Here is a 24,649-nt window from a genome sequence, read left to right as displayed (position 1 = left end):
AATAAAAGCAGCAGACAACAACAACAAAAGCAATAACACAAGACTGCATTCAGATAAACATTTTTTTCTTTTATAAAATGGAAAAAGTTGCCATTTTTTTTCTTCTGTTCATCACTGTTGCCATCTGCTGACAGAAATACTTGTATTTACTGCTTAGGGCTGACTCACAGTAATATAAAGATGGGTCTTCAGGTTACAGGCCAGTGGCATGACTTGTTCCCAGCTAACAGTATTTTAGTTTAGAAATTCAAATTGTTGCAACACAGTGCCTGCTGTACAAAAAGGAACATCATGACCAAGCATAACCCACACGCTTCATTACTTCACCTGCCTCTTTGCAGAAATAAAAAACTGGAGTATCGTTGATCAACTTTCAAACCATCCATTCTTACCAATAACCTCCTTACAGCAAATAAAGAATCTTACCAGTCTCCAGCATAATTGCTTCAATTCAAACTAGCATATAATTCTAGATAACCAAATTTAATTCCTTGAAACCAAGTTGTCTATAACTGTCCGAATGTCAACTGGCTACTGTAACTGCAGACATGAAAGAACACTGAAGAATCATGAACACAAAATATTAAGGATACCCAATTTGCCTTTCCTAAAAGTAAGAACATGAAGCACACAAATCACTTAGAGCAGAATCGGAATAAAATCCCTTATATAACCATTCTGCCAGAAATTAAGCAAAGTCACACAAAGATTAACCAAGTCTTTATCAAACATTTAAAGTATTACAGAATATTAGCTCATCACTTCAAACATTTTGTTTTACAAACAAAAATAGATACTTAAGTAATGCCAACACAGGCATTAAAGTCACAACTTCTTTCTCTTGCCAACTGTGTCAGTTCATAGAGAAAGAAAAACAATCTTACCGGTTGTCCATCTTGATAGTTGTCTATACTTAATGTCTGTGTTGCCATCATGGTTAAGAAAATGTTACTTGCATCAAATCATCATCGGTACGAACAAATACTCTAAAAAATAAAAAAAATAAAAAAATAGTGTCACAGAAGTGACCGTTTAGAACTCAACTGCAAAAGATGAAAATGGATTGAGCTGTAACATTGGAACAATCAGCAAGCTTATTGACAATAAAAGCTACGTGCATTTTCTCACCAAAATTCCATGTGGAAAACCACAACAAGCTTCAGCAGTAAAACATGGAAAGATTTTGTATTTAACATCGTATTGTCAATAAGAGGATGAAGTCCTGTTACATTCATAAACTTCAAGTAAAAACTAGCATTTATTTCTGCAGTATTTAACTAATTCTAAGGTTATGCATAAAATGTGGAAAAAACAAAGATTTGTTTCTTTGTTCTCAAAAGACTAATGACACATTGAACATTCCTGTAACCAAAAACACAAAGAGACTACAACTGATGGATCATACGTAGGAAGTGTTAAGCAACACCAATTTACTTACGAGCATGAATCTTATACTCTAAACTTAGAGCCTGAAATTTATTTTAGAAACCTGTATCTGAAAGCACTTCTGAAGTAAGAAATCTCCTACTGAAGTTAAGCAAGGCTCAGCAAAGACTAGAACAAATTCTAACTATTTTTAAACAATTGGGCCTATGAAATTACATATTTTCAAAAGGGACTTCAGAATTCAGAAGTATCATTTTCTCTATCATTTAATACTTTGGGAAATAATCATTTGCATGTGATTTATGACACAAGTCAATTCGTGTCTGGCATTCCCTTCAAGCATTAGTTGGAGTCTGCTACCCAGAGGAGTTCAAAAATCAAAAAAAAGACAATATTTAGTATATCATCAACACCAGATAGAGTTATTCGTCAAACTATTAGTTTTACTTTTCACTTCCTTGTCAAATTAGCAGGCACTACAATAAAAATCACAAAATTCAAGAAGGCATTAACATTAAATATCACCATAGAACTCAATTTTCCTTGACCTGTAGGAGTCCTAATGGTTAGCCAGTATAAAAATATTGATTTTAGAGAGGAAAAAACAAAAACAGAGCTCATGTTTTGAAGAAGATTACAGGTCCAGTTTTTGTCCTCTCTTCTACTTATCTCAGTGTTGAAGAATGAGATACAAGAATTTTCACCATCTTAAGATCTGAAATGGAAACTATTTTCTTTGTAACAGGTCCAATGACTACAAATTTTTCAACTGTTTTCAAATCTTTCCTTCACCTTGGCACAGTACTAAAATATACAACCATTTTGAAGAGTAATTTCTACAGTTTCAGATATTTTTCCCTGTAGATCACAACAGTCACAAGTACGGGTTTAATTCAGAAACACGGGGCAAGTTTCAGAATTCCCTTCCTCATTTACTTCACTGTTTCAGGCACAGAGATGGATCATAACTCCTCAGGACAAACCTCCATCCTTACTCTGCACCAAGTTCTACTCAAAGTGGAATTTATTTGATTATTTATTTATTGAAAACCAGCTCTGAAGACCAGAGGAGCTTATCACAATCCAGTAGGCACGACTCCCTATCCAAACTCAGATATAGATTCACTCACTATGGTTCAAGTCCCACAGCTGCCCTGTGGCAGCCTGTGCCACCTGAGGTGCAGGCCGTACTCCTGGCTCTGGGTGATGGTGTAGCTGCACACGTTTCCATCTGCAGGCAGCAGGTGCACACCATCTTCAGCAGCTTGTGGAATGGGAAGAGACATGCTACAACTGCTACTACAGCTATTCTTAAGAATAAAGATGACAGAAAAAAAGAGTAAAGACTGGTTTTATTTTTCTGGTAGCTGCAGTGCAAGTGTTTGCTGGTTTGGTGGCAGCAAACATCTGGTAGGAGCGGGATTCTCTGAAGAGTTTTGGTTCACACAGCAAAGTTGTATAACTACAAGCCAGAAACGTCACACAGCAATATCCTAACACACTGATGTTTGAGTGTATTTTTAGCATACACCAAAAATATGGGTTTAACACGTGAAGTAAAGCACCTCTAGCCAAAATGTTAATATTCTACTTCTTTTACTTTTTGTTTACACAAATGGTGCTGGAGAACTAACTTTCTCTTGCACAGCTTTACTGTGTTTCCTTATAACAAATACTTAGCTGTATCACTAATAAAGAATGAAAAACCATCAACTGAACAAAACCTCCAATCCCTGTAAGCCCTATCTTCACTTTGATACTAACACAAAGAATACTTTTTTGGATTTTAATAAAAGTATTATGAAAACAAACTTTAGACTAATACAACAGCCTACCAGTATCATCCCCCCACCATTTGCTTTTAGGTGACAGAGGGTTCAACACACATCACATCAAGGAAGAGACATCATAATCTTACATTTTTGAGTTACAAAGCTCCTTTTAACTCACCCAAACAACTGGGTGATCTTTCTTGCATTTTCTAATAACATTTGCTCTTCTATCTTTAACATGCAATGCTCTTTTCCAACTATTTGACTTACAGCTTCCTCTCTTCTGTATTTGCTTTCTAAAACATGAAACATTATAACAAAGAATAACTTAAGAAAAACTTAAATTCTACTTTTTATTAGCTAAACCCACATTACAAAATACCTTACTGTACTGATCTACTTTCTCAAATACTACTCTATGCTTTAGCTTAGCAATACAACATATCGTACAATTATTTACATCACGTGAATTCTTATTAATAGTATTTCATATTCATAAATAAGACTTCATGTGCAGTGCCAAAATTTGAACTTCTGCTATTGCATAGTCAGGTGATAATTACTCATATATAACTACACAAGCTCTACTCTACTTCCAGCTTTCACATAGTTGGCATTAATACTAACAATTAAACAATGAGAAGGCCAATCACAAAGAAGGCTCCAGACAAAAAAGGAAAAGTAAATCAACATTTCCTCCTCATTTACTATTCCTTTTCAAAACAGAAGGCAGAAAAAATGTTCCTACTTTATGTAAACACTGCACTGAAAAAAAAAATCCAATAAAAGAGGAAATAAAGGATTGCAAAGAACAGAGACCTTCCTAAATGAACCATCACTTACTATTTTGAGATTTAGATTAAAAAACCCAAAAGCACAACAAATTACCAACACAAAAAAACCAAATCAACCAACCGAAGAAACCCCAACCAACCAAAGAAACAAACAAAAACCCTGGAGTTCTTTTAATATTTCTAACCCAAACATCAAATAACATCAATGTCACTTACCCCCTTACTATTACACAGTAGAACCAAAGAGAACAAGAAACACTTCAAATTTCATGCTACATTTACTTAGTTTTATAACTTAAATCTCACCTGAGCTTTCAGTTTTCATAGGCCAACAATATTTATTACTTTGAAACTCTGAAAATAATACTAATTTCTCATCAAAAGAAAAAAAAATGGGAAAGACATGAACACACTCACTGATAGAAATACTTCAGAATTGCTTTTTTATAGCTATTAATCATTCAACATTAAAGTTGAATCAGATATCTAAACGTTGATGCCTTTCCAAAAGAACTTTAAGGAAACATATTCTAAAATATAAGTGCTGTGAGCAATTACCTTGTGTTTAAACACTTAGTTTTTCAGAATAGCTTACAGCCACAATATTGATGAGTGACTGTATTGACAGAGTCAAAAGGCACAAAGTCCTACTTTTTTATCCATAAAGGTGCACATTTCATTACTGACTGTCATACCAGAAGCAGAGATGAGGCTATCCTCAACATCAAAACGTCCAAACAGATCACACTCATCAATCTATAAATAGTAACCACTATTTCAAGATTATTTTAAGTTGAAAAATTCCTTGCAAAATGTCACTAAATAAATTGTTTGGCTATGGGAGACAGATAAGCTCTTAGAAATGAGGAAATAAGGTAAAACATTTTAAGAAAAGTACCTTTGAAATGTGCTAGAGTTAGCAAAGATGTGAGATAATATCACAACACAAATAACAACATGAAAACGGAAGCAACAAAGATAACACATTCAAACTGGTGAAGACAATAGGATATGATAAGAATTTCTAGACTGACTCTTCCTTCCACATTTCCATAAGGAAAAGATATTCCACACTAAGAAATCCCTTAGGCCAAATGAAGGGAAAAAAAGGGGCACGCAGCTTTGAGCTAGATCCATAGATAATCTCACCAAAAAGGCCTTTAGCCCCATTCTCTCCCCATGGAATAGCTGGAAAGGATTCTACATGGGTAGATTTGTTATTTCCCATAAGAGCTTCCCCTCTGACTTATAATTACAGTAGTGGAAGATTAAGCTATTAGGCAAGATAGCAACTGATGAGATTTAGTGAAGAAAACTACTGCAAATCAAGAAGAACAAATTGAGCTAATGACACACTTAAATTGAGGCAATTAACTGAGGAATTACTTGAGTTCACTAAAGAGAAACATCTCATTATCCAGTAGTGGTTAGAAACAAACTACATTAGACTTCAAGAAAAATAACTTTAAAGGTATTTACACATTTGGCTTTTATAAGCTAATTTAGGATACAGCATCCAGTCCCAGTTAGCAGATACAGCCTAAGCAGATGTTCATTCTGCAAACAGTGATGCTAGATGAAGCTGGTATCACTCCCAGATGTTTATCACTGCCACCCTGCCAAAGCTAATTATTTCCACAGCCTTACCCTGAGCTCACCAACACGTGAATGACTTCTGATCCCTTCTACATAAAGTCAGCCAGGCTAATTCAACTCTCTTTTAAAGGTGGCTATGATGCAAACCAGCTGATTTTGTCTGAGGCACATTACTGTGCACTCACACAACCCCTGCTCTGGGCTGACCTATTAGTGTGGTAATTTCTGGCTCATGTGTAGTAATTTCTGGTTCAAGTGTGATGATTATCAACTCACAGCAGGACCATCTTTAACCAGCACAGCTAAACTAATGCTATATGGCCTAAGGTATCTGAATTGGGCTTAAGTACACATGACTTCTGGACAAATTAGCTTTAAAAATTCCAGTTATTCTTTGTTAAAGAAATTGAGAGTAGAAGGAAAGCAGTGCAGTTGTGTTAAATTCAAAGAGTTACAAATAACAAAAATAACTGGTGTCTGAGAGGGGTCTGCCAGACTGCTTCATGCAGAACAGTGTTAACTCTTGTTTTATTTATTTTGAGAACAAAGTGTGAGGAAAACCCAAGGAAGCACTTAAGGTCATGTAAACTGGAGGCTGACACATGAACTGCAATCAGAAATGCCACTGACATCTGTGGTAAAAGGGAATTTGCAAAACAACTGTGTTCTACAGAAGTGAAAAAAAATTGAAGCCTTTAACAGAAATGAGTATAGAGGTAAAACGTAAGCTAGAAAATAAGAGGGGTGATAATACTTAGAAGTGTGCGGACTTCGTGCAAATTAGGGAGTGTATCTAAGAAAAAAACTCAAAGGTGAGCTGAAACACTTCAGACTAAGTGCCCATTCTCTCCTCACTTGCTCTACTTATTCCTTCATAATTAAGAGCACAGGGACCACCCAGTAATGTTAACATAAGGTGCAAGTAAGCTGTTGGAGCTCAGTAATATCATTTTTAGCATATACAAGCTACAACAGATGTTTGTAAGAGATATAAATAGTTATGCTTCAGGGTATAAGCCAACCACTAACTGTCTTAAGGTTGTGAAGAAACTACCCAACCAACCTGCTAACATGTAATTGTTCCTTTTAATTTTCCACTACATACGTTCTTTTGAAGTACTTCAGAGAGAAACGGGGGACTGGCAGATTCTGTATGGCTATTTGTTGGTTTATTCTTAACTTCAGTCAGCATGCAGAGTACAACAGACATTCTTACAGCTAACACTCAACAAAGTTCAACAGAAACAAAATTAAAACAGGGAGCTTGCTTGACATGTGAAAAGCATTTAGAACCTGCTTCACTTGTCATCAACATATGTAATGATATAGCTCCCATGATGCATGGCTAAGTCAAATATAAGCTGAGAGAAAGCTGCTCACCCTTCTCCTTCAGTGGGTTGAGGACACCATTATCTCATTCCAGCAGAGTGAGTCCCCCTGATGTACCAGGTGCACAACAGAAACCTGGGAACCAACAGAAAAAGGTTCAGAGGAGACAACAAGAGACAACACACTTTCTGAAACTGAAGATGATTCAAGAAAATACAGAAGGCTACACTCAGACAGTTGACTCGCTTGCTATTGAGCATTTATACTTTACTCTCTGTCTGCTTATACGAGACAAGACACATCTCCAAATAAAACTAATAGGAACAACTCAGCTCAGATTTTTAAAGGAAGTCCTTCTGCATTAAAATTCAGCATGAAGCCAAGAAAGGGCAAAGACTTTTCATTTCCCTATTTAAATCTCTTTCATAATCACGCTTTGATTTGATTGTGGAATGTATTCCAGTGATGGCTATAATCAAGTAATCTTCTACATGACAAACACTAGCAGCATACAAAGGAGTGTGTGCCATCATTGGTATCAAATGTTTGGAGAAGGCAGGTTCTGCTGCAGATTTATTCAGCAATTTTAAAAAAGCTTCACAAAAATTACCATTTACAATTAATTTTATTTAATTTCACAGCACTTGTTTGATACATTAAAGCTACTTTAGAAGACTTGTAATGACCGTGAAAGCAAAGTAGCAAAGATTATCAGAGAATCACAGAATCGTAGGGGTTGAAAGGGACCTCCAGAGATCATTGAGTCCAACCCCCCTGCCAAAGCAGGTTCCCTACACCAGGTCACATAAGTAGGCATCCAGGCGGGTCTTGAATATCTCCAGAGAAGGAGACTCCACAACCTCCCTGGGCAGCCTGTTCCAGTGCTCCGTCACCCCCACCGTAAAGAAGTTCTTGCGCACATTGGTGTGGAACTTCCTATGTTCCAGCTTCTGGCCATTTCCCCTTGTCCTGTCTCCACACACTGCTGAAAACAGTCTGGCCTCGCCACTCTGCCCCCCACACCTTAGATATTTATAGACCTGGATCAGGTCTCTTCTCAGCCTTCTCAAGGCTAAACAAACCCAGTTCACTCAGCCTTTCCTCATAGGAGAGATGCTCCAGGCCCTTCTCCATCTTTGTGGCCCTCCGCTGGACTCTTTCCAAGAGATCCCTGTCTTTTTTGTACTGGGGAGCCCAGAAGTGGACACAGTAAAAAATTATAAAAAGTAAAAAAAAAAATTATAAAAATATTTAGCTGAGAAGTACTACAGAATGGCTACAAAACTATCACCAGATGTTACTGATGCTAACCTTGTGCAAAGGCCATCTGAAATGATGGCTACAGCACAGTTTGGCTCTTATATCAGATTATCTTTGTTTCCCACACAGAAAAAAGTTCTCACGTTCCCAGTTCTGCTGAGTGCATAAGAGCTGAAACAAAAGTAACTCCAACATTTCTGAAAGTGAGATGAAGTTGGTATCTACATTTCTGAACCAACAGTTATCTGTGTATAGCGTATATGTACTGTTTTCCAGGTCAGTTCACAGACACACAAAATGCTAAGGGCCAGACAATACAGACACCATCCACAGTTCATGAAAACTAGCTCTGAAAGAGCTGAGAAGACACTCTAGGAAGCAGTGGGGCGTTACATGATTTTGTCACTGGTAAGAGATGAAATATTGAGCCAGGAGTCCCAGCCCACACTGACATGCCTGTTCATGAAGCCTTGAAGGGCTCTTTTTGTCCTCAGCTGTCCAAGACCTGTGTACCCCAAGAAGAACTTTATCTCATTTTTGTCTTATTCTTCGCACGCTATCACCTTCTGTAATTTTGGTACTCCTTTTCACTTTTCTCAGCTTACTGAGCTACTTGCAAAAAGTCATTTCCCACTCTGCAGAATCTTCTGAACATAGGTCACTGCCAAATAAATGGGGATTATCCATTTTTTGTGTCTAAAAGGTCTGCTTTACCATCACAAATCTGAAGATCCATCCAGAAACAGCTGCAGCAAAGAACCCGTAGTATCATGGCTGACAGATCTAATCACTCAAAAAATATGATGTAAAAAAAAGAAAGCGGTCCTTGCTTCCAAAGCCTTCCTAGAAACTCAAGAAACAGGCAAGCTGCAAGACCTTGTGTATGAGATATCAAGGGCAGAATGGAGGAAGTACTGAAGAAATGCAGCCCAGGTGAAAGATCCCAGGAAAAGGTTGGGCAGGGGAGTGAGAGACATTGCAGTCATGTTACTTTCTTCCAAAAAACAACTGAGAGCAATTACAACTACAAAGCCTACTCTAAAACATATGAGAGGAGAAAACGATAGAGATCTGAGCTTGCATGTTTTGTCTTCCCACATACGTCAGAGGAGGCAAGAACAGGGTGCAGCTCACCTGTTAAAGGATGGAGACAACAACAAGGCACCGTGGAAGCCTACACTTTAAATTACTGTTGACCATTTGTTTTGTCCTTTTCATTCTTCTTGCAGACAAGCTTTAAAATCATGTTATCAATACAAAGAAGACAGTTAACGATGAAACCAGAACAAATGGCCATTTGCTTTGTCACTTAAAGGCTTAGGTTTTTATTATGAAGTAGAATACAACCTTGTTCATTCAAGCATAAATGAGCCCTGTGTTCAACAACTCTCACTTTGCATGCCAGCCAGTAAGAAACAAAGACCTGTGCATATGTTCAGAACTACAAACATTAGCATACATAAAGGGCAACACACATTTACGTGATCACAGATTCAAATAAAAATAACAAAATAAAACATAGAGTACATATGACAACTTGCCAGCAGGGGTTCATTCTACCTTTGCTGCAGTGGTTATTTATCTCCATCGACCTGCCTACAAAGAGACGTTAAGTAAAATTAAAACAAACAAATCAATGTGAAGTTGATGCACACAAGTTTATTAAAAATGCACTCCATGAGAATGCAGTCCTTACTCAGCAGCGAGGTGACTTTCATTTCCTCTATCTTCTGTACTTACAAAGTGCAGTCATTATTTAGAAATATTATACTTTTAGAAAGATTATGTTCCTGTTCAGGAGTATAATACCTGCCTCGGGGAGTTACACTACACAAATACAGCTCAACGATTATTACACAACAGCTATGCTGTCAATTTCTTTGGGAGAAGAGTCCTAAAAAAAGCTACAAAACCAATTTTCTGCTGCAGTTAAATGAGATTTACTTCTTGTCACTGTTTTCCCTTTATTGTTTGGTGATGCAATAAAGTTATTTATATATTAATCTGGATGAAGATGAGATGAAATTTAAAGAAGAGTGCACCATACACTTTAAGGAACTGAAAATTAAAATTAAATCAAAATCCACTGCTAAGGGTGATTTTTTTTCAGAAATTGAGGCTTCAATCTACCATTAACCTTTCTTTGCATGTTGAATCTTGGATGTATATACTGGTGGCGATGGGTCGACATTTGGACTAGATGATCTCAGTGGTCTCCTCCAACCTTAATGATTTTGCAGTTCTATATGATATGGGCTTTATTCAGCAAGACATCTTCAATGCTATATGTACTGCTTTGTTGTTCCATTACTTCTCCAAAGCATCCTGTTTTCATATCATTCCATTTGATAAGAAGGCGTATAACGTATTTGTATCACAGGTTTTATCTTCCAAGCATGACCACACAGTGTCACATTATATCATGAACAACAAACCATCTCATGAAAAGATATGTGCCCTTTAGCGGTTCACACTCACTGAGCACACTGCTTTCTGTGTTTTAAAGGGATTCTGGAAATTCTCCTATTTGCTGGTACTAAATATGAAAAAGCATTACATATATAAAAATGGTGCCACTTTACAAGCTGCAATTGCATATGCAATAACTTACAAAATAGATACTAAGGATGCATAAGGCATTATGCATTTCTCAAGGCACAACAATGAAAGCAGATGGGTCTTGTCAAGAACTCCAGCTCCTTAATTCTGCCCACACCCTTTGCGTTTGCACCAGCGTATTTCATCATGGCTCATGTTCATGGTTTGTGTAATTGCCTATTTACCATCATGCTTCTTAACAATAGGAAAGAATTCTATTCCAATCTAGTCGTAAAATGATGTCACCTCAGTATGCTAGGTATCCTGGCTGCAGGTAGCTCTTGGCATTGCAGAAGGTAATCCTCACAGGCATGAAAACCTCATTCTTCCAACTGTTAAAAGGTTCTCCAAATCAAGAAACCTCTGCAGTACCTCAGTTTCTCCTACCCTTTCACACTGCAATTTGATGCTGCTTTATTAGCTCCATAAAGTAGTAGAGAAGAATTATGCGGACTAGAAAGAAATTCTGATAAAAGGAAAACAAAATGTGAGGGAAATTGCTCTGAGACTCCTGAGGGATTAGAGCATAAGAAAGCAAAAATATTCCCCATCACTCATTCATTCCCAATTGTCCACACAGTAAAGGACTTCCATAGTCTTTGCTTGTGTATCCTAGCACATGAATTCCTCACGCGTCTATTTATCACAGGACAGAGAAGAATTACTTTTCCCTTCAAGATTTACTGAATAAGCTGTCATCATAACATTTAAGACTCCTACTATCAAAATGATAGCATATCTGACTTGCTGCTATACTGCCAAGAGGACCACATTAGAAAGACTGCTGAAGAACCCTTGAAGACCAGAGGGTATGTATCAGCAGTTACACAGCTGGAACTGATTCTGATACAACTTGCCTACCTAGTGATACTTAATTACTTTTTCAAACACAATTTTATTAATAAAGCAATAGCCCACCCTCCCCATTTCCCCAGTTCTTCCTGTGGACAAACACCATCTCTGCCCATGTGCTACACCCAGCTCTGTGTCTCCGCCAATGCAGCCTCTGGAATATCCCCACAAGCTTGTCCTGGCTCTCTTAGTTCTGGAGAAGCTCACTGCAACATCTCCTTTAAATTAAACCAAAGCATTGGCAAGCTCTATTTTAATCATGATTTCTACCAGCACCCAGTGACTGAAATTAATCATGTTTTGTGTTTATATTTATTTTCATAAAGAAGACACAAAATAAGCACCAGTCTTACTATGTCTTTATTTCTATTAAATATTCTTTACAGTGTTAGCAAGACATTTATGTAGGATGTCATTTCATAGGAATGGAAGTTTTCTAACATTCTTATCACAAAGCTGTTAAAAGTTTATAATGATTCCATGACAGACAAATCTTAATGATACTGACATACAATTGAAGGAAGATGATGAGTTTTATTAAACTAATAATTGCCATTAAAATGGACTTAAGATGTTGAATACGTAAGCAAAAACCCCTCTATACATTTTTGAACATTTAAACACTTAAGATTAAAATGTTCCAGTATCAATGGTTTTATTTTTATGTCCTCAATGATTTCAGAAGTCATAGAATGGCTTGAGTTGGAAGGCACCTCAAGGATCATCAACTTCCAACCCCTCTGCCACAGGTAGGGCTGCAGGCCGCTAGGTCAAGTACTAGATCAGATTGGCCAGGGCCCCATCCAAACTGGCCTTTAAACACTTCCAGGGATGGGGGCACCCACAGCCTCTCTGGGCAGCCTGTGCCAGCATCTCACCCTCTCTCAGTAAATAATGGTTTTCAATAGATTTCGGAGCCCTTCAATGAAACACTGACTTGGGCCAGTTGAATGAACTAAAGCAACATGAAATCCCAGTCCTGTAACTTCCAAACCCAGCTGCAACTGACCAGCAAGTTTTCCAGCACCATTTCTCTTTTAACTCCAACATCTGGTTGAACACGAGCAACCTGGCTCTCCCATCCACATCCCTTGGGCTCCCCAGCCACCTACCACCCTTATTCCTTGTTCACTTTTCTTCCTCACCCGCTGACTTCTCATCCCCTCCAGTTATGACTACCTGTAATTTCTTCAGGCTCCTGGGCTTACTGCATTCCTTCCAGGCTTCACCTCTGCTCCCAACCCTCCCCAAAGACCAGTCTTCACCTCTCCATCAGTACCACCGCATCTGTGCGCTCTGGGGCTGGGGAAGAAGCACAAATAAAAAAGGCTACACAGGATTAAACTTACCCACTGCCTAATGCTGCAGGAGTCATCATGCTTAACTGCTTGGTCCAGATGATGATTGCACAGTCAGGTGACACACAGCCACCAAAAGACAGGGCAAAACTCAAGAGATACGGAATATTAAAGCAATCTAATAAACATTTGCCAAGTTATACACTTGATCCAGTTTTTCAAGAGCTTGTAATCTGATGAAAGTTTCTCTAACTGCAGCCATATGTGCTATGTCAGTGCGTATGCTCCCTTTTCCCCTCCACTGCTATTCTAAGTTCTAGAACCCAAGTGCTGAGTTGCTCTTAAATAAGCCAAAAAACCACTTTTCCTCCTGTTTTCATTAACACATTTACTTTCTCCCAATGTCTTTTTCAAAATGCCAATTCATTTTAGCCTAAACTTCCCGGAATAACTCAAATTTCAGTATGACTAAGAAATAAGCTATTGAAAACAACAACTTAAAAGAAAATTAAAAAAAACAAAAAACAACACAGGATAGATCTACTGCTGACATTGCTGGTGTCATGACCCACAGACATCCAAGTGGGCCAGAACACATGAACTATTTGATCATAGACAGATTGAGTGGTTCTTTAGTTATAAAATTCTTCACTCCGGAGAGCAGGAGGCTCAGAAGAGATCTTATTGCTCTCTACAACCTCCCAAAAGGAAGCTGTAGTGAGGTGGGATCAGCTTTTTCTCCCAGGTAACAATATGATAAGAGGGAATGGCCTCAAGTTGCACGGAAGAGGTTGGATATTTGGAAAAAATTCTTCTCAGAGCAGAGAGGCAGTGGCACAGGCTGCTCAAGGAGGTGGTGGAGTCACTGTCCCTGGAGGTGTCCAAGAGCTGTATGGATGTGGCACTGAGGGACGTGGTTGGGGGGCATGGTGGGGGTGGGCTGATGGTTTGGACTGGGTGATCTTACAGGTCTTTTCCCACCTTAGCGATTCTATGAAACCATACCACATAGCACATACATTTCTCCATTCTCTAGGCATGTTAAATATGTATGAAGCTTCAATTTATGTCTTATAAACCTGCTTCTTTTGAATATAAAAGACTTGGAATTTACTTTCTTCAGTGCTAAGTATTGTAATAGCCTTTTCCGTTGTTCTGTTTGCTATGCTGCTTCAAAAAAACTGAGCAGGATATGAAGTATAGCCAGATTTCCGTATTCCCTCCGTACCCAAAATAAAATGCATGGAATTCAAAGGGCTCCCAAGTACAATATAAATTAAAGTTGAGTGGTACAGAAAAAATGTATTCCTCTTTCAGTACATCAGCAGAAAGTCATCATATTCCCAGTGAATCACAGAGACTCTTTTTGTCTCAGAACCCAGCTAAGGGTATGATTAGCTTGGTTATCTGCCTCTCATTATCAAAATATCTCCTTTTAGTGTGTAAGCATTGAAATGGCCTCCTTTTTTAATACTGAATAGTCTTTTTTTACACATATATATAGGGAGAAAAAGGAGATTATAGCCTGGAGTAGTTCATGCATTAAGAACAACCAAGCACGTTCACATCACAGATGATAAGAAATTAGGTGAAGACAAGGAAGGAAACCAAGTTATCCCCCTTTATTATCTTGATAAACAAAGAGAAATGCTCCGGTACTGAAAAGATTGATATTTCCAGACTCCCGCTGTCTCTGTTTTCTACCCTATTTCCAGCTCTATTTGTGACTGCGGTGTTACAAAGCTATGATACAAAGCTGCCTTAGTGAGGAATCAGCCAACAAACATGCATCCTTTAGCATTTGATTATCTGGTGGAGAGCTGTAATGGACAGGATAAAATACTTGGGTAACATCTGGCAGCAAGCAAGCCAAGGAAGGCACTCCATTCGCAGCTTTCTTCTTGCTCCTCGACTCCCCTGCTTAGAAGAGCAATACGTTGTTTTACATTTTGTACAGCGCTGAGCTGTGGTAAAACAACCTCCCGTGAGACTTCGCATTTGTTAGCTTACAGCCTTGTAACAAGCACGGCTGAAGCAACCAGCTGCTGCGAGAGAGAGAAATCACACCCATGGAATTTTAAATTTCACACACCAAAAATGACCCAGTCTTACATCAAAACATTCATCTGCTTTATTGCAAACTTCCATGTGCACTGGTATTACAGAGGTGGCATTCGGCTCTCACAGCATTACACAACATTCTGAAATACAGCTTGGGCCGCACCTCTCTGTTTGGGACATCTCACTACCACACGCTCTGTGGATCATTCACTCCTGGCTCTTAGCATGTGTCTCAGTAACAGCAAGAGAGTCATGCTCCTCCAGGAACTGAACTGTGTCTCAAACACCTCCACATTTGCTGCAGTAGTAACTGTAGTTAATATGACAAAGTGAAGTTTGTATGTGTGTGTGTATACATACACACATATATGCACATAAATAAAGCAGCCGTAGCAGTTATACAAAATATAAGGAGTTATTTTGCCCTTAGCACAAAGGTAACGGTAACAAGTGACTGTCAAGGACAGCACTCTATGAGACCCACCCTGAATGAGGAACATTTATGAAAATGTATGCAGACAAGGATGCGCTGCCACTGACTGAAAACAAATGTCCCAAAATCACTTCCGTGAGAATGAAGAGAAAGAGACTTCCAAACCTCAGTGCAGTGCACCATCCCCAACAAAGAACATTACAGAATATCTCAGGCTGGAAGGGACCCACAAGGATCACAGAGTCCAACTTCTGGTTCCACACAACCAACAAAAATCAGACTAGGAATGAGAATGTGTACGCCCTGTGGAGTCCAGCATTGAGGGCCGTGCCCACAGCCCTGTGCAGCCCGTTCCATGCCCACAGCCCTCTGGTGCAGAACCTTTCCCTAGCCCCCATCTGCCCTCCCCTGACACAGCTCCATGCCGTTCCCTCGGGCCCTGTCGCTGTCACACAGAGCAGAGCTCAGCGCTGCCCCTCCACTCCCTGTGAGGAGCTGTAGGCTACGACAGAGCCATTCCATCCACCATTTACGGAACTGAAACTTGTGTGAGGAAAGCAGTGTGAAACCTACACTGAACCTTTCACGGGGTTCTTTTCATCATAAAATACCACAGAAGGATGCAGAGCAGTAAGCAGTCTGCTGAGAAAACACACCGCACGCTATGCGGAACAAACCAATAGGGCACATTTGAAGAAATCCAGAATAACTCCCAGAATAAAAACAATGACATACCAAGAAGAGTGAAAACTGAGCCTTCAGACGGAATAAACTTAATGACTATATATGGTTACACACAGACCCAGAAAAGGATAATTGTGCAATTTGGTTTTACAGTCATTTAGAAAACAGCACTCGCTGCACTTCTTGCTGCTCGATACTCCAGCACTGGCAAGGCCTGGCCATACCGTTACTGACACGGCCTCCATTGGTTTCCTGGGCTGCACAACCCGCGGAACACGTGCACAGCACCCGGCTGCAGGAGCCGCAGTACCGTAAGGGCGCGCGCTGCATCCGCGTGGAAGCACAAAGCCCGGCTCACCGGGGCAGGCCCGGCACCTGACTGCCATCCCGCACCCCCGACGCACGCGTCAGACACCAAATACAAGAGGAGACAAGGAGCTCCACGCAGGCACCACGGAGACCCCGCGGGGCCCGGCTGTCAAGGGCCCGATGGACGGACGCCGCGAGGGCTCCGCACCGCTCCCGCCATCGCGCACAGAAGGCGGAGGGCGCCCCGCGGTCGGTGTTGCGCGCCACAGCTACTGCCACTGCCGCCACCTCTCCGTGCTCGCCCGCGCGGCGCTGCCCCTTTAAGGACCCCGCCGCCGCCGCCGCCGCCTCCCCCTTCCCTCCTCCCCCTCCTCCTCCGCCCCCCGCCGCGCGCCCCCCCCCCACGCCCCCGCCTCTTCCCTCCCTGCGCGCGCCCGGCCCTCGCGCGCCCCCGCCGGCGCGCGCCCGCCGCAGCCACACAACGGCCGTAGCGGCAGCGGCGGCGTTTCCAGAAACTTCCTCGCTCCCCCCTCCCTCCCTCCTTCCCTCCCGCCCGCGCCTGCCCGCCGCCGCCGCCCCTGACCACCCTCGGGGCGAGCGGCGATGCGGGCGCCCCCTCCCCGCCGTGCCGTCTGCCGGGCCCGCTGTCCCCCCAATCCCCCCCGCCCCGCGGCGCGGCGGCGGAGTGGCTGAGCCCGGCGGGCGGCGGCGGCGGGTGCGCCGTGATGGATGGCTGGCGGGCTGGCTGGCTGGGAGCGGGTTTGAGTGACAGCGCTTACCTGGGTGCCAATCTTCGTCACACTGACAAGCGGCTGCAGCAATCGGGACCCGCACCGCCGCGACGCGCGTCACCGCGCACACCCACGCTCGGCCAATCGGCGCCCGCGCCGCCCGACACGACAGCACGCCGCGCATCACGCCTCATCAATATGCACCAAAGGGGGCGGGGCCTGGGGCGGGGCGGAGCACGCCCACCGCGGCGGACGACGGGGAAGGGGGCGGGGCGGCCGCGTGCCACCGCCCTACGCCGGCGCGCCCTGGGCCTTGCTCATGAATATGCAATGAGAAGGCGGGGAAAAGGCGAGGCCGACCGGGGCGGGGGGGAGGAGGGAGATACCAAACGGCGGGGATGGGGCCGCGCAGCCTCCTCTGCTGGAGCCAGGTGTGCGCCGTTTCCCTGAAGTGGTATAAGGACGGGAGAGCCGGAGAAAAGGGGTGTCTCTTGAAACTGTACTTCGTGTCATAGTGGCTTTGCCTTAGGAATGTTTAAGGAGTTTGTCTCGCTGCTACAGCAGAGGAATTGAGCTCACACCCTTCGGCATTCACACACGCCAATTGGACTTGATAATCCTTATGGGTCTGTTCCAACTTGGGATATTCTATGATTCTGTGACTCTTCAGTGGGTTCATCCCCCCCTCCAGACCCTTGCGGACCACAGAAAGCCTCTCAGCAGCCTCTCTCTGAGGATGCACGTTGCCAAGGGTCTCCCCTTGATGCTGAGATGTAGGCAGCAAAGCTCCTGCAGAGCGTTCAGCCCAAAGCGGGCCCAGCCTATGCTACTGCTCTTCACCAAAGAAGAGCATCTGGAAATGTTCCCATATCTACACTATGCTGTCCACTTACATTTGCGGTGCCTATGGCCTTCAGGCCCATTGGTCCATCTTGCACTACGTAATGTCTTCCTGTGCCAGGCCACTGAAGGAAGACTGCTAATAGGCTGGCGATAGGAACGGCTGCCGAAATATCCCTGTGAGCCCAGCCTGCCTTCAGTCCACAACAATTGCTGTGCCCAAACCCTGCCCTGCTGACAGTCACTGCGGACCCCTCAGCATTCTCCCCACTGCACACACTGCTGCTGTTTGTCTGCCGGCAAAGCGGCCGCCTCACCCTCTGCCAGGCTGCCCACAGCCCCGCAGCCATGTCTTTTCCAGCTGCTTCTGCCAGCACAGCTTGATCCACACCACTGTCAGGCTAGTGAGCACAGAGGGAATTTGTGCATCCAGTGGGGAGAGTGGGAAGGGAAATGAGCTGTGCTCATCCAGAGTGCTCACGTGTGTGAATTGGGTCTCAGCGTTCAGGGGAATGACTTAAATAAAAAGGATTTAAAAAAAAAAATCCAACTCTCGATTCCTCTTACAAGAGCCTCATCTTCCATTTCTGCCCTTGTGCCGTGCCATGTCTCTAATAGAATTCCTGTGGCCTAGCTGACATTTTCTACAACAACTTTCTTCTCTCATCATCCCTGACACATTCATTGGTGACACATTCATTGCACGGTGCTTCAAATTAACCGATGTCCGTGTCCAGACCTGCCTTTTCCTCACAATTGATTCACCCCGCAAACCCTTTGTTCTCCATCTGCCTTGCCTGCGCTTCTGTGGACAGGAGTTCACCGACTTCTGCTAAGAAAGAACAGATTCAGTTCAAACTAATTTACTTTCTAATTCCTTCTCCCAGCTGTCTTCAAAGCCTTGTTGGGTGCCTTTCACAACTTGAATTTCCCTTCCTTCTTCTTCCCCTCTATTTCTGTTTGTCCTTCTATTTCCACTGCTGCTTTCTTTTCCCCAGATCTCACCCCACAGGTGTAGGAATTCCTCATCTGCCATCTTCCCCTCTCCCCAGCAATCACAGAATCATAGAATGGCTTGGGTTGGAAGGGACCATAAAGACTATCCAGTTCCAACCGCCTGCAGTGGACAGGGTTACCAGCCACTAGATCTATTGCACAGGGCCCCAGCAATCCCATCTCACGGTCTCCTTTGTGATTAAGTTTATTCTGTTTTGTATTCCCCTCAGTAGCTAATGTTTTCTGCAGTACAAATACACATTCTAACTCCTTCAATCCCAAAATCATGGCATTTCTCAAGCACCAGCCTCATTGCCTACATGTGTGTGCCTTACAGTCAGCTAGCTTTATCACAGAATCATAGAATGGCCTGGGTTGAAAAGGACCACAGTGATCATCTAGTTTCAATCCCCTGCTATGTGCATGGTTGCCAACCACTAGACCGGGCTGCCCAGAGCCACATCCAGCCTGGCCTGGAATGCCTCCAGGGATGGGGCATGATATGGCCATATGAACTTCATTAACCTAAAAGTAACTTTTGATCTAATTCAATGCTTCCCCACTGACCATCTATAAGTTTCCTGTTCACAGCTGCTGTGAAGAGGTCCCTGTTTTCCATTTCGCTTTCAGGTCTCTCTCGTACAGCCCTTGAAGGCTCAGGAGCTAAGCTTGTTTTTAAAAAACATGTCAGCTGAAATGATTCCAGAAGATGAAGATTTAAGAAAGGCACTATGAATGACAAGGCAACATTTGGAAAACTGGAGGAACTGGGAGGACAGGAGCAAGGGAAGAAGTAACTGAGAAGAGTAATTCAAAGGTGAACGAAAAACAAACAAAAGAGAAAATGAATCAGAGAAAAGGATAGGTAGCCTTTTCTTTCTTTATTTCTAGTCATCCAAACATACTGTGTTGTCTCTCCTCAGTTTTCCAAAGATACACAAGACTGAAGGCAGCTGTCAGGATGAAATGCTCCATACTATGCATTTAGCACAACTGATGCTGTGAACTTCCACTGGTACAGGTATACTCAAATAAGTGCAATGTTGACACTGCTACCTTTTTTAAATCTAAAAATGTGAAATCTACGTGTAAGGTTGAATAAAATGTCATTTAAATCCTTTGTAATTACAAATTACAGGTACATAAAAATTAGGTTGAATATTATTCGGGGTGGAAAACTCAAGTAACAGAACACTCAGCTTCTCAAACTGCTGTTCCTTTCTTCTTATTGGACATATTAAATACATTCCCTACGTACAGCTCATTACTTAAAGCAAGTACGGATATGTTTGTATGGTTGTAGCCTTACTTGGTTATTGAGAACAGTACCAGATCCCCACTCTCAGACCAAATATTTGCAGACACTAAGCTGTTAACATTCTGTCTCACTGAATGAGAAAAGCATTCTCCAAATCTCTTCTCTGAAACATCCTTTCAGTTGCAATTTACCGACAGCGGGAATGCATAAATGTATCAGAGGGCAAAACTGGATCCCGCATACAGCTCCTTGGCAGGTTAAAATTACTGTGGCATCCTTTACTCATTTCCAAGTCCTAATTACTACAACTGTGTGCACAAAACAATATTTATATGCATTAACCTTCTTCAGAAAAAGGAGGTTTCTCTTTTTAGATACATAGCATTGCTCCTGATTGTGCCCTTCACAACTCTTTCATAATTAAGCTTTCAAGAGAAACATTCACATAGAGGTGAAGGGATGGGCTCCTGTGTAGGTAACAGCAATCTGCACTCATAACTTACTGAACAAAGACCACAGTTGCAGCAATAAAGTTGGAATAATCTAAGCAGAGCAGGGTTTTGGCCAGATTTCCATAAAAAGTCAGGTGAGTTTTTAGGTGATAATCTCTTAACAATAGGAGGTCTCTACAGCAAACCAGTTTCTTCTTTCAACACCCTTAGGGAGAAAGTATGTAATAAGACATGTCAGCTACTTAGATGTCCTCTGGCTGTTTGGAGAGCATTCCAAAAAGCAAACTCTGTGTGCCCTGTTTGCATGCACAGCACATTCCCATCTGCAGCCACAACTTTACGTGGCATAGGAGGAGCCTGGGAAAAATGTGCAACTTATTTTATGGTGGATATGGTTTGTAAGATTTTAAAGCTGAAATTAATGAGTTAACTCAGTCTAAATAAACGTCAAGCTTTGCTTGAACTAGATCATGGAGATCTGTGTAACTCAGCTGGGAACACTCCCACTGGAGAAATTAAGAGCTCACGTCCCACAGCAGGGTTTGGGCTCAGACCAAGAGCTGGCACTGCAGTGCAGCACTACTCCAAGGAGTTTCTGTGTCAGGATCGTGATGCCGTCCTTTTAGGAATTATTGTGCAATGTTTCTCTCTTGCTTTCTTTAAAAAGGGATAAGTGATAAATCCTGTATCTTATTTATATCTTATTCAACATTTTTCCTCTTCTTAAATCTAATCTGAATTTCCAGATCTGTACATTAACTGAATCACTGGCTGCATACTACTCACTCCATCTGTTTATATGGTTGAGTCACTGCATTACCAATATCTAACACGTTGCTTGGAAAGAATTTTAGGCAAGCTGGAGGATAAAACCCCAAAGCTCTCTAAGATAATGCTCCCTTCTGTACATTCTGTAGTGCCACGCTCTACTCCGCTCACTTTCCACTATCAGGGATGTTAATTTGAACAAAATGTTATTTTAAGAAAAAGAGCTTATCACTGAAGTACAGCGTATGCTTAAAAGCTGAAGAATGAACCGTGATGTAGAAAAACACTATTGCCACCCCTCAAGCAATGCTTTGCCCTGGGAATTGCACCAGGGGTTCCATGGTGATGGAACAAACATCTTTCACAATGCAACATATCTTTTTTCCACTTGAGATGCTATGAACAGATTACCTTCTGAGGGCAAAGTGACTGCTTTTAACGATGCCAAAAGTTGACAGCATCTCATCGCTGGACTGCAAAGTTTCTTCCAAAATGTGTTACACTTAAAAACTTTCTTTCATTTATGTTATTGTGGAAGGATTCAGGGGATAGGGGGACAAAAAAAAAAAAAAAAAAAAGAGAGAAGAAAAGCAAAATTTGAGAACTGAAGTGAAACTGATGATACACATCTTTGAGAAAAATGTGAAAAGAGAACATTTGGTATGAATCCCACCATGGAGGGCAGTGAATGCATTCACATTACTCTGGGAGTTGAGAAGCAGAGTGAAAATCAACTGAAATAAAAGAAAACCAGTGAGACTAGTTTTGCCTTCCAGACCAGGGGCTAGATCCAATTCTGACAGAAGTCAGTGGAACAATTCCCACTGGCTTGAGCAGGATTTGGATTCAGCAAAGTGAGATGCAGAAAAAATAACCAGGAAGCATTAATGAGAGGTTTTCAAACAGTGGTCTACAGACCACTTTCTTCAGTCCGTAGAGACCTGCCTTTCCTCTCCATTACTCATTTACTTCCAGCTGTTTTTATGGGTTGCTGCGTTCTGGAGCCTAGGAGAACCAAAAGGTGTTAGCAGTGGGGAATGGGAATGGCTGGCCAGCCAGCCTGCTCCTGACAGTTTTGCAAGTGGAAGAGGAAAGAAATCAATTGCTTAGAAAATAAAAGAGAAAAAAATAAAGACAGAATATCTGAAGAAGCAGAAGGCCATTCAGTTGAGAGGATTAGTTGGCCTTCGGTGAGGATTACGTGTCTTTCTGTCTAATGCCACTGTCTAGCCAGATACCTGAGCTCCTAGCACAAAGCAGAAGAAGAGCTGAGCTTCACACAGATGTCTGCACAGACTCAAAAGCAAATAAGAAACGCCAAGGACAGAAGCGTTCCACAAACATTCCCCTTCCCTGCTCTGCCACAGCTGGATTTTTGGAAGCTACTGCACACACCTGCCCTTTGGCTGAAAGCAGACAGGCCTGCCTCTATTAGCCCACATCATGGTACTTACAGCAGGCTGCAGAGCTGTGCCAGGTGGGACACACGCTCCTACTGCCACACGGGGCCTCTTTGGAGCAGTCCCTAATCTGGTCCATGCGGATGCTTGGGTCAGCAAGCACTTGCACTAATGCTATCTGGCTCTTTCTCCGCACTGAGTTCAGTTGTGGTCAACTGTCAATGCTTGGTGAGAGACAACTGGCTCAGCCTTCATCTTGTATCTCTTAGTTGTTCCTGGGGATCAGTAGCTTAGCACCTTTCTGAACCACAAATCGCAATCAGACTATCATATTTAATGCAAACAGACAAACTTCTCTACCACTAATGGCTTAGTTCCCTTTTTTGAACCCACAAGAAGGTCTATGCCATCTTGGCTTGTGTCAGAAATAGTGTTGCCAGCAGGACTAGAGAGGTTATCATCCCCCTGTATTTGGCACTGGTGAGGTCGCACCTCGAGTGCTGTGTCCAGTTTTGGGCCCCTTACTACAAGAAAGACATTGAGGCCTTGGAGTGTGTTCAGAGAAGGGCAGTGGAACTGTGATGGGTCTGGAGCACAAGTCTGATAAGCAGCGGCTGAGGGAACTAGGGTTGTTCAGTCTAAAGAGAGAGGGCTCAGGGGAACCCTCATTGCTTTCTACAGCCACTTGAAAAGAGGTTGCGGCAAGGTGAGGGCTAGCCTCTTCTCCCGGGCAACAGTGATAGGAAGAGAGATAATGACCCTAAGTTGTGCCAGGGCAGGTTCAGGTTGGTTGGATGTTAGGAAAGATTTCTTCTCAGAAAAAGCAGTGAGGCAGTGGCACAGGCTGCCCAGGGAAGTGGTGGAGTCACCATCCCCGAAGGTGTTCAAGAGCCATGTGGATGTGGCACTCAGGGCCATGGTTGGTGGGCATGGTGGGGGTGGGCTGATGGTTGGACTAGGGGATCTTAGTGATCTTTTCCAACCTTAATGATTCTATGATTCTATGACTGCAGTTCCTTTTGCCAGCCAGGAGTTAGACTCCTAAGCCTGCCCTTCTTCACAAGAAAGAGGAGATACAGGAAACTCTGGACATTTTTTCCAAGATTTCTTAGTGAGAAGACATTCCAGGAAACAAAGGATATATCAACAGCTTGTGGAGCAATAAGCCTCTGAGATCCCTACACCAGCTCTGCATAAAATAGCTGTGGCTCTGGAAGCAGAAGTGATACCAGCCCCATGCTGTGACCAGACCAGCTGGTGGGCTGAGTGGTGAGGCAAGTCAGCTGGAGACCGAGCACTGTGCACACCAGGCAGTACCGCTTCTGGGATCTGTGCCTATATCCCTGCCAAGGTTTGTTCTCTGAGAAGTACTGGCCCATTCAGATCTAAGCTGGACGCTTGCAGTACAGGGCTGCTTTCTGCTATAGGGGCACATCCTGAAAGGCCTGCTGCCACAGCTCTGCAGTGCCTGAGGACACTGACCCACCTCTGGGATCCACTGCAGAGCAGTGACTTTTCAGCTTATTCCCCAGAGTAGGTGCAGATTAACAGCAAGAGTCCTCCAAACTGTAGCCCACAGAAGAGGGGCATGAAATCCCACAGATCTGCAGACTTTATGCTCCATAACATGGCTATAGGGCCAGGAGCTCCACTCTTCTGTTACTGAAATCCTTCCTCAATGCACACAATATTTACTGACCAGTGCAGATGGTTATGGAGCAATACTCTGTAGGATTATTTAAGCAGATCTGATCTGGCACTGGACCAGAAATAAAATTTGCCCTGACTGTTCTCCCATCCCATGCCCAAGCTAAATGCCACCCTGCATACAC

The 24,649-nt window shown here is 42.5% G+C and overlaps 1 protein-coding gene across 4 annotated transcripts in view; it reads right to left on the bottom strand.

The window, feature by feature from the left end:
- The window catches only part of PKNOX1 (PBX/knotted 1 homeobox 1), a 45,929-nt gene extending 28,642 nt beyond the window's left edge, over positions 1–17,287 (bottom strand). For 2 of the 4 annotated variants that reach the window (XM_090123078.1, XM_090123085.1), the window contains exons 1-3: positions 17,152–17,271; positions 6,929–7,012; positions 885–986 (exon numbers count right to left, since the gene is read on the bottom strand). Coding sequence is in view for 2 of the 4 variants with exons in the window: in XM_031594648.2 (XP_031450508.1) it covers positions 885–935 (51 nt within the window). In the remaining 2 variants the exon portion in view is untranslated. Of the gene's footprint in view, positions 1–884; positions 987–6,928; positions 7,013–17,151 lie in introns of all 4 variants that reach the window. The other 2 variants (XM_031594648.2, XM_090123072.1) reach the window with 2 other exon arrangements.
- Positions 17,288–24,649: the final 7,362 nt, after the last annotated feature.

Source organism: Phasianus colchicus, chromosome 1 (genome assembly GCF_987193195.1).
Source record: "Phasianus colchicus chromosome 1, bPhaCol1.hap1.1, whole genome shotgun sequence".
Taxonomy (NCBI): Eukaryota; Metazoa; Chordata; class Aves; order Galliformes; family Phasianidae; genus Phasianus; species Phasianus colchicus.
Note: the sequence above shows the minus strand (reverse complement) of the source record. Positions and strands in the feature narration are given on the sequence as shown.